Source organism: Eumetopias jubatus, unplaced genomic scaffold (assembly GCF_037043125.1).
Source record: "Eumetopias jubatus isolate StellerSeaLion01/CBP00866 unplaced genomic scaffold, mEumJub1_p1.0 scaffold_4, whole genome shotgun sequence".
NCBI classification, from domain to species: Eukaryota; Metazoa; Chordata; class Mammalia; order Carnivora; family Otariidae; genus Eumetopias; species Eumetopias jubatus.
In genome coordinates, this window is record NW_028274810.1 from 53,620,649 (window position 1) to 53,630,845 (window position 10,197).

The following is a 10,197-nucleotide window of genomic DNA, read 5'->3' on the forward strand; positions in this document are numbered from 1 at the left end:
AAGGGCCACCAGATCATACAAGGCCTTGTTAGGAGCTGAGAGAATATTTAAGAAGGAGAATGACTCTCATCTGCATTTTCCAAAGATCTCTTAAGATCCAGTGTGGAGAATGGATGTGGATGCCATGTGAGTAGCTAGGGAGAGCAGTCAGGAGGCCGCTGAGGAATCAAAGTCAGGGATGATGGTGGCTTAGGCCAGGTGAGTGGCAGTGGAGTACAAAAAGACTCGAGGGATTCAAGAATTAGAGATGAAGTAGAACACCTGTGCATATACGACTTGGAGATTGATCATATGGGGGCAGTGAACGAGTGTGAAGGGGTATACTTAAGCCATGAGGGAGAAAGAGTCAAGGATGACTCCCAGATTTCCAGTCTGAATGGCTAGATAAAAGGATGACAGGTGCCATTGGCTGAGGTAGGGAATTCTGGAGAAAAACTAGGTTTTATATGGACGGTGTCACCAGAAAATACTCAGAAACACTACCACCACTGGCCTAAGAAAACCCAAATGTCTCAAATTCCTAATATTTAACAGTGGGGAGAGGGAGGCAGGAACAATCTATTTGGTTGCCCTTTTCTGGTAATCAGATAATCACTGTCAAAATATAAATGGGAAGTGATGTGTGGTCTCTTTAGAGGTGACATCCAAAAGCAAACACCTGGAGTTTCTCATTCTGGGGTTGCCAAGAAAGCTTATTCTTTTAGCTTAATTTGTAACATTTTTCTGTAAGATGATTATAGGGTAATGGCAGGGGACCTTTCAGGTACTCACTTCCCTATACCTTTTGGCAATGACAGATGTGGTTTATTAAACAAGGTAGTTGAAATGCTTGACATAGCTACCAAACAATCCAGGGCGACCCACTACTGGGCTTCTGTCAGATCCATATCAACTTGCCCCTTCCTACCCAACATAAATCAGGGCTGTTTCTGGCCCATTCTTTACACTCAAATGGATTCCCCACTGATGTGTTCTCAAGGAGTGGAAATGATATATTGATTAAAAAAAAAAAAAGAATAGTTGGGAAGATAAATTTTGCCATCAGAGAAATTGCAAAGTGTACATCTATACAAGCCGGTTCTTGTCTGCAACGTTTTTCTTCCCTTGGCAAATCTGTATTCATCCTTTAAAACCCAAATTCAAGTGCTCTTTTGTCTCTGACAGTTTGTCGAACACCCACAGACAGAAATCTTAGCTAACTTAGCTAACTTAGGTCTTCGTACCCATGCCCTTGTCCATTTTCATCTATGAAAGCTTTTATCAGTAGAGCAACATGGTTGAACCCATGGGCTGGGTTTTCACCTTTGCTTTACACTTACGACCTGATGGACATTTATCAAGTTACCGATCTCTCAGACCCTAGAATCTCTCGTGTGTAAAGTGAAAATGGACATTACAAGACTGTTAGGAGAATTAAGTAGCACAGCATAAGCACAGTGAGTGCCAGCTTATTGTCCAATTGTACTCAAATTAACTGTTTACATCTGTCTCCCCCTCTAGACACTAAGCCCCATGAGAAGGGACACCATAACTTATTCATTTGGTAACCCCAGAGTCGTGTCCCTGTGTTAGTTGAATGGCAGGTGCTCTGTAGGTATTTGCTGAGTGAATGAATGAGTGGAAGATCAAAGGAGTGAACCCCATTTGGCAATCACTTCTTGTACTAAGATTTGTCTACATGTACGATCTCACAGGGAGGGAACAGGTGAATCAATTTTGTTGTTGTTTTAGGTTGCAATCATGTAAAATTATGAAAAAAAAACTGATTTTCCAGGCAGTATTTTTAAACCTCTTAGAAGCTGTCTGTCAACCATACAAACACTTTAAATGTCAATATCTGTAATGAGTCTCAGCTAAAAGTTGGCTAAATTGTTCCTAGCACAATAGGCTACAAGCTCCAGAATCATTAAATCAATCAAGTAAATAATATTAATTTAAAGTACTCCATAATTATATATTTACTTGATATATAATTATACACCATTAAGCAAACATACAATTAGAATTTTTTTAAAGCCTGTACTCTGTCTAAAAGGGAAAAAAAACATTAAGGCATAAACAAAACAAAACAAAAATGTTTTAAGGAATTCAATTACTGAAAGCTATTTTTGTAGCTCCCTGGAGTTCATAGGTTCATGCAATAAGCACAATCCTTGGGCATGTGACACTTTGCGATGCGATCTCCAGTCTCTCTAAACACCTCCCAGAGCCATAAGCATCAGAAAACGCCATATGGATTACAGGCTGCCATGATACCACCCAGTGGGGACAGAAGCCAAAACAGCACCAGGGCTGGATGCCACTCCATTTTCATCTCTCCATCGCCCCAAGCATGAGATAAGATGGCTGAAGCCTCCCACCTGCTAAGCATAAGAGCAAAAGGTACTACAGAGAGTCAGACTCAAGAGCCATATCCAGTGTTTTAAGAATCTACTACACCATTTTTGGAAAACAGGGGAATTTCAGTCAATCATTTCTTGTGGCATTTTATTATTACTAACATTAATCGTAACTACCCCTTCCCAAATGCTTACTATAGGGCAGATACTGCTATCAGGTTTATTCCTTAGAGCAAACCTACAGAAAAAGTTTCTAAGTATTTGCAAGGTAGATATTGGTATTGTTATCTCTAATTTATATAGGAAAAAATGGTGATTTAACCAGGAAGAGGAACAGCTAAGATGTGAACCTAGGGTAATTTTTAAAGTTTAAAATTTGTGTATATGCTATAAATTTCATCTCAATAAAAAAATAATAGGGGCGCCTGGGTGGCTCAGTTGGTTAAGCGACTGCCTTCGGCTCAGGTCATGATCCCAGGGTCCTGGGATCGAGCCCCTCATCGGGCTCCCTGCTCAGCGGGAAGCCTGCTTCTCCCTCTCCCACTCCCCCTGCTTGTGTTCCCTCTCTCTCTGTCTCTCTCTCTCTGTGTCAATTAAATAAATAAAATCTTTAAGATAAATAAATAAATAAATAAAATAAAAAAAATAAAAAGTAATAATAATAAGAGTTGTGTACTTTCTATTCTATCACACTGTCTGATGGTTGATTATTAACTGCAATTCCATCTTACATTTGTGGGGCGGTTATGGCTTCAAGTGATGGCTATATTTTCTAAGGTGAAGATATTCAATTCACTGAAGCCTACAGAACTCTAGTGTGGGGATCCCTGGCCCTCTGGTTTCTAGGACAGGGTTGTTTTGGTTTTTTTTCCTACCCCATTATTTCCTATCCTTATACTGAAGCCTGGTGGCAGAGGGAAAGATGAAGTAGAAGCTTCAAAGTCACTCCTCTAAGGCCAATCCTCCTCACCAACCAATGAACCAAAGCCAAAATACCTGGGAGCTATGGTGATCTCTTTGGTGAGCTCTGGAAGGAAAAGGAAAATGAATAAAGGAAAAAAAAGATCGACCTTTAAGAAGTTCAAGTTGATAGAATATTTCCCTCAAATCAATTTGTTCTCAAAAGGGAAAAAATCCTACAAGATCGTGTAGTTTAGAAACAGTCAAAATGAAGAAAGTTTCTAAAGGAACCTGGATTGTTTATTATTATTATTATTATTATCATCATCTATGCTCCTCTCAGGGCTCCTTCAGCATACTTTTCTTCCTGGCTGAACAGGGGAAGAAAGACACTCAGAGTGGCAGTGGAGAGCTATCAGCATGTAAGAACTTTAGGGCCAGGCTCAACTTAGGGGACATTCATCCAGTTTTCCATTTCTTGCCAACAGTAATGTGTAAAGCGGTGGTCCCTGATATTCTGAGGAGAGCTGTAAATGTGTGCAGAAGGTGAACCAGTGTACACGCCCCCACAGAGTGGATGGGTACGGTGTTTATTTGGGAGATGCCAGAAAAGGTATGGGATAGACAGTGGTGATGGTTACACAGCACTGTGAATGTGTTCAATGTCACCAAACTGTATTCTTACCAGTGGTTGAAATGCTATATGTTTACATCATGTATAGCTTACTGCCAAAAAAGAAAGGAAGGAAGGAAAGAAGGGAAGGAGGGAGGGAGGGAAGGGAAGGGAGAAAGGAATGGAAGAGACGGTTAAACTCTCTGAAGCCCATCCATGGATCTAAATACACAGTAGACCTGCATTTCTTTAACTCAGATTAGGAACACCTGGTTTAGATAATGCATCTTATTGGTCTCCAGGACTTTACTGTCAACACTGGTCATTTTTATTTCCTCAAGGTGGAAACTGGCTACGAAGAGTAAGAAAACTGCTGTTCAATACCTCTTGGGCAGTTCTGAGTAGGTATTCTAGCACCTCACCTTGAAAGCGGCGCAATCTGCCAAGTACTGTTTTGAGTTGGGGCCTCTGTTAAAATGGAGACCAAATATAAGTCCTATTCTAACATTCTGTTATACGTGCAAATACTAAGAAAACTGCTAGTTGATTATTTCATATGATTCCTATCAAACCATGTGGCTTCTAAGCATAAAAGCTATTCACGATACAAAAGGACTCCCCTCAGCAAAGTGAAATCTTCCTGCAAACAGCCTGTCTCTGCCACCACCACCCATATCCCCAAACACAACACATAATAAAAATGTAAAGTGACTGGGAGTCTATAAATAAAACCAGTCTCATGTTTGGTCTTTTCCAATCCTGGAATTTATGGAAGACTCTGCCATCTACATTAATTTTTAAAAAGTTTTTAAAAAGATTTTATTTTTAAGTAATCTCTACACCCAATGTGGGGCTTGAACTTAAAACCCTGAGATCAAGAGTCACATGCTCTACCGACTGAGCCAGCCAGGCACCCCATGCCATCTATATTTATTAAAATAAGATTTAATTGCAGACCTAGCACTCTACGGTCCTGGAAGGAGGAAGAAATAGTTCTAGCCCTCGTGCACTGGAAGATGAGAACCAAAAAAACTTCCCTAAGTAATGCAACAATGAGATGCAAATCAATTTGCAGCATTAGTGCTGGGGAAAGAAAGGACTGGAGGCTTGACAAGAGATGTAGCCAAATCCAAAACAGAGCTTAAGATGAAAATACTAAGGTTTGGGGACTGTCTTCCTGAAATGCAACCGAGGACAGACAGCTAGTTAGGTCAGAGGGTCCAGCTGAATTCTGCCACGTTCTGGAACTGTCTGGGAGGGGCTGAAGATGTAGTGCAAGCCTGTATTTTAGAGAAAAGAACTGGAAAAGCCTTGTGGGTAGCATATTGAAATCCCCCCCTTTAGCAAAGTTAAGGCTGTTAGAAGGGTTACAGAGGTGTGGCATGAGGGACTCTTAGGGAGAGGGAGCAGCTCATGCAAAGAGACAGTGTCTGTCTCTCCTGGTTGGAGCATGGGGTTTTTTAGGCAGTGGAGAACAGTGAAAAATGAAGCTGGAGAGGCAGGAAGAGGCCAGATCATGAGGAGTTCTGTAAGATACATTCTACAATTTGCACAGAGACGAATAACCCCATTCCTTTCACTTACATTCATAAGTAATCAAGATTTACTCATGCTTCAAGGTCCAGCTCTCACTGCTGTCTCCTTTCCCTAAACTCCCTCAGTAGGGATTGTAAATATTATTTGCATTTGTCTCTAGCATGTTTTGGCTTCTCTTTCCAGGCAGGCTTAAGTGTCTTGAGAAAAAGAACCAAACATTTATTTTATATCTATGTGTTTAACAATTCTTCGCACATTCATTCTTCTGAGAAACATGTATTAGCCATGCCAGGCACTGTTCTAGGGGGCAAATAAAATAAACATACCTCCTGCTCTTCTAGGGCAAACGAGAGCAGCCCAGGACAGATGTTCAGTATGTAAGTCCTGGTCTTGTGGTAAGACTGTTAAGACTGGTCACAAAACATGTAGTGATACTAATAGGTGCCTTTCTTTAAATATCTTTGTTTTTACAAATATTACACAAAGAGACATCTTCATCCGTATGAATACTTCTATAATGATATATCTTTATTTACTTTCAGAGTGAAATTTTTCCAGACTATTACAGATATTTCAAGATCAAATAAAATTTCTATGAAATACTGTGGAGGATGTTCCATAGTCCTTTAGTATGAAAATGATGGCTGAGTCTTCAAACAAGAAAAAAAAATCAAAAGACTGGCATCCAAGTTAGAAACAGAATATCTACCCACATTTTTGTTTGATGTTAATTCACTTGTTCTGAATTAGGTAATAGATGGAAAAAGAGTTGGAAAGGCAGTTAATTATAGGGAATTTAAAAGAGCTGCATTTAAAATCTCCATTACAGAATGGCAATTTAGACCCCACTGCTTCAGAATGGTTTTATCATGCTTCTCAAGAGTGGTCCCCAGGGCAACCGCAGGAATAGCATCCAGATAGCTGTTAGCACCCACTCTCCTGTCCTGCTGAATCAGAAATTCAGGGCCTGGGTGTTTGACTAGCACTCCAGGTGGTTTTGTTGCTCACGAAATTTGAGAACCACTGGGTTTCCTCTGGCCTATTCCAGGAACACTCAGAGAAAAGAAAGTCCTTAGCAAAACTCTCCCTTATCTTATTGAACATTAAGGCAGGTAGAGGTCTTAGAGAACACAGAAACCAAACTTTTTGTGTTTTTCACAGATCCAGAAGCCAAAATCCAAAGATTATCAATGGCAATGGAAATTTGAAGCAAAACGTGTACCAGCATCAAAGCTGAGATCCTGGATACACAGCATGGACAACCAGCTATCATTTTGCTTATTTGAAGTCAATTCTCACTTATAAAGTGTCCATTGTATAGAAAATCCTTTCTATTTATTAATAGACTCAGATGTAGTTAGAAAACCAATCATATCTAAGGCTAAATCAAAATATTTGAAGATGTTCTTGAGAGAGAAAAAGGCTTCATTTAGTGAGTCAATCAAGAATTCTGTGGCCAAAATACCAAACTCCACATCAGATTCAAACCTAAGCCATCACTTGTGGCTTCACCAGCCAGAAACTAGGAATATTGCTCTGTCTCGTTCAAAAAGATCCTTAGGAGAATAAGCCAGCTTTTCCCAGTAATATTGTCAGCCCAGAGTAATAGTTAAGAACACAAGCCTGAGACCACCTACTAGTGGTACAGTCTTGGGCAAGTCACCTTACTTCTCTGTGTCCCAGGTCTCCAGCTACCTCAGAAGACAGTGTAAAAGCTCCAAATATTAGTAACAGTATTACCACACCCACAGTATGGACTGTCTGTGTGCTGTCCTCTACCCATGAAAGAAGCACCTTTACTGAATGTCAGAGAGCTATTTCCAAGAACACTGGTGTCTGTACTGGTCTAGCGGTGCTGTTTCATCATGATGCCCAAGTAGCAACAAGCAAGGGTTAAAGGCATAATTAGTGCTACAGATAAGGGTCACCAACCGCCCTACATGGCAGTTCAATCTCCAGCTGAGCCTCAAAGCAACGTGCCTTAACAACTGAGCAACCAGCCATAAGTGATTTGAGACCACAAATTATATGGTATCTCATTGACAAATAAACTTTCCTGCAAATGTCCTCACCCAAGGAAAATCTTCAAGATATTTTCATAACAGCTTAATAAATACTCTGTGGCTAGAAGCATCCAGAGTATATAGTTAATTAGCTTTGTGTGTCTGAGGACCAGGGCTTTGAGGACAGCTCTTAAAGGGAAAAATACCCTGTTATGTCTTCAAATCATGTGATACCAGTGTTAAAATTCCTTACCCTGCTGTGAAACTTGGCAGTTCGATAAGACTTGGGTGACAGATTGTACACCGTGTAGTGGTCAAGATGTCTGGAATCCAAAAAGCTTCGGATGTCATCAACCTGATTCCTGAATCCTATGTCAACATTGTCCAAAGGAAAGGACATCACTAGGAGGGATCACAGAGAGAGAGAGAGATAGGTTAAACAGGCTTGCTATTGCCATGGGCAGACACTGCAAGCTGAGCTATTGAGCAGCTATTAAATATGAGAAACTTACCAATAATTCTGGAGGTAACATAAGTGAAGTCTAAATCTCCCTTCGTGTAGCTAAAAGCAAGACAGAAAAGGGTGCTCATTAAAATGATCCAAATATGCCAGGATTCCCCTCTCTCAATCACTTGCCCATTATGACTTGGACACTTCCATCCAGTAGACATTTAAACTTCCCTCAAGGCCTTCTCTCTAACAAAGAACAATCATTGAGAAAAGCAACCCACACCCTCAGGAGCATGACTCTACCACTCTGATATACCCCAATACCTTTTGTAGATGACACTTCATGAACAGAATCAATCTCAGAACAGGAAACACTGCTCATTCATTAACATGGATTATTCCAGCCTCTTTGCCTACGTGTGAATTATCTCCTGTAAGTGTGAGCAGCTAGGGGGTAAGGAAGGAAGTGATGGAGAAATAAGGAACATCCTTTCTCTGCCTGCCAGGTCCTAGCTGGGGATTGCAGGTTAAGGGATAAATCTTTGGACAAAGATTAAAATGTTGATTAATATTTTGGACTTGACATGTGAATTTATGATTCAAGACTGTATACTCTAACCTACTTTTAAAGTGACCCTAGAATTTTCTAATACCTACAAATAAAAAAGAATTGGCATGGCCTGCTTGTAAGAATTTTCATACATTAGAAGGGTAGAAAATTTCCTCCACTAAACAAGGTCTGAAGGATTATTAAGATACAAAAAACAATTGTTTCAATTATAATCCATGAGTATCACTTTTTCAGCTTGCATGTGCATTACTATCTCATTTAATTCTCAAACCAACCAGGGATGTGAATCCTATCAGAGTATAAAAATCAAGCTCAGAGAGGCTAAGTTGCCTAGGTCACATGGTTAACAAGGGCAGACAAGGCATGAGAACCCAGGATGCTGGATTCACAAGGCAGGGATGGCAACCACTATATTTTAACATAACACTCTATAAGGCCTCTGAGCCTGTGCTTGTCGCTTCTGAAGGCTTCAATGACATTGCTTGGTTGATCAGATTCCAGGCAATTATATCACACAATTGTCAGTCCTTGAGCCAGAAAAGCAGCTGGCAGGTAACCAGATCCTTGGGGGGCATGGAGGTCCATTAACTCAGCTGGGAAGAATGAGCATACCTCGTAACAGACTGTATGACCCTGGAAGATGTGTCTTTGAGGGTATCTTTCAGGTTGTCCTTCAGGTTACTGAAGAGCCGCCCTGCACCCCCTTTCACCATGTCAAAGAGACCTCCCCCGTAGCTGGGCTCCATGTCTGGAGATGAGGCACCTGCCAATGCAAAACAGAAGTGGAGGTGATCTACAGACGACACAGTCTCTCCTCATCCCTAAAACATGCAGACCGGACCAGACACTCCTGGAAGTGATGCCCACTCTCAAAACTTACTGACTCTGGGTTCTGGCAGTGCTGCAGGGCCTCAGAGACCCAGGGAAGTGCCTCACTGTCTCAGGCACAGAAAGCTCGCAGGGCTATAGCCATGACCCACAGGCGCCCACTGAGCCCTTAAAATGTGGCTAGTCCAAATAGAGATGTGTTGTGAGTATGAAATACACAACAAATTCCAAAGATGGCACACACACACACACACACACACACACACACACACACACACAGAAATGTAAAAGATCTCGTTAATACTTTTTACATTGATTACATGTTGAAATGACAGTATTTTGGATATACTGAATTGAATAGACGATACTATTAATTTCACCTGCCCCTTTTTATTTTTTAATGTGACTACTAGAACAATTTAAATTGTACATGTGGCCCGCATTATACTTCTTTCGGACAGTGCCACATCAGAGGAAGAGCAGCTTAGAAGTGGGTCCCGGGGCCTTCTCTGCCCTTAGATGGAGCTGACTGTGTTAGAAGACTCATCCCATGGCGATCCCTCCAAGTCATTCTTCACTTCCATCATAGAAAATAGTTTCTCCAGGGCCTTTATAATGGTTTTTAGGATGCATGGTGATCATCAGTGTTAATTGTCAAGTATTCTGGTTTCCTTCCTCAAAGGAAGGTACTTTCTGGCCCCTTGTGGTTAGCTCTAGCCAAGTTTCTCCATCTTGGCACTATTGACATTTAAGGCCAACTACTTCTTTGCTGTGGCGGGGTTGGGGGGGGCGCTGCCCTCTGCACTGTAGGGTATTAAAGCAGCATCCCTGGCCCCTAGTTACTAGATAGCGCCACTAGCACCCCACTTCCACCAGCTGTGACAATCCAAATTGTCTCCAGAGATTGGTACGTATCCCTGGGGGGGGAGGGGCAAAATTACCCCCAGTTGAAAACC

At 41.2% G+C, this 10,197-nt stretch overlaps 1 protein-coding gene across 1 annotated transcript in view; it reads right to left on the reverse strand.

The window, feature by feature from the left end:
- The window catches only part of DNAJC6 (DnaJ heat shock protein family (Hsp40) member C6), a 46,759-nt gene extending 37,585 nt beyond the window's left edge, over positions 1 to 9,174 (reverse strand). The window contains exons 1-3 of the mRNA XM_028102485.2: positions 9,026 to 9,174; positions 7,904 to 7,953; positions 7,645 to 7,793 (exon numbers count right to left, since the gene is read on the reverse strand). Of these exons, the coding sequence (XP_027958286.1) occupies positions 7,645 to 7,793; positions 7,904 to 7,953; positions 9,026 to 9,159 (333 nt within the window). The 5' untranslated portion in view covers positions 9,160 to 9,174. The remainder of the gene's footprint in view (positions 1 to 7,644; positions 7,794 to 7,903; positions 7,954 to 9,025) is intronic.
- Between the last annotated feature and the right edge of the window lie 1,023 nt (positions 9,175 to 10,197).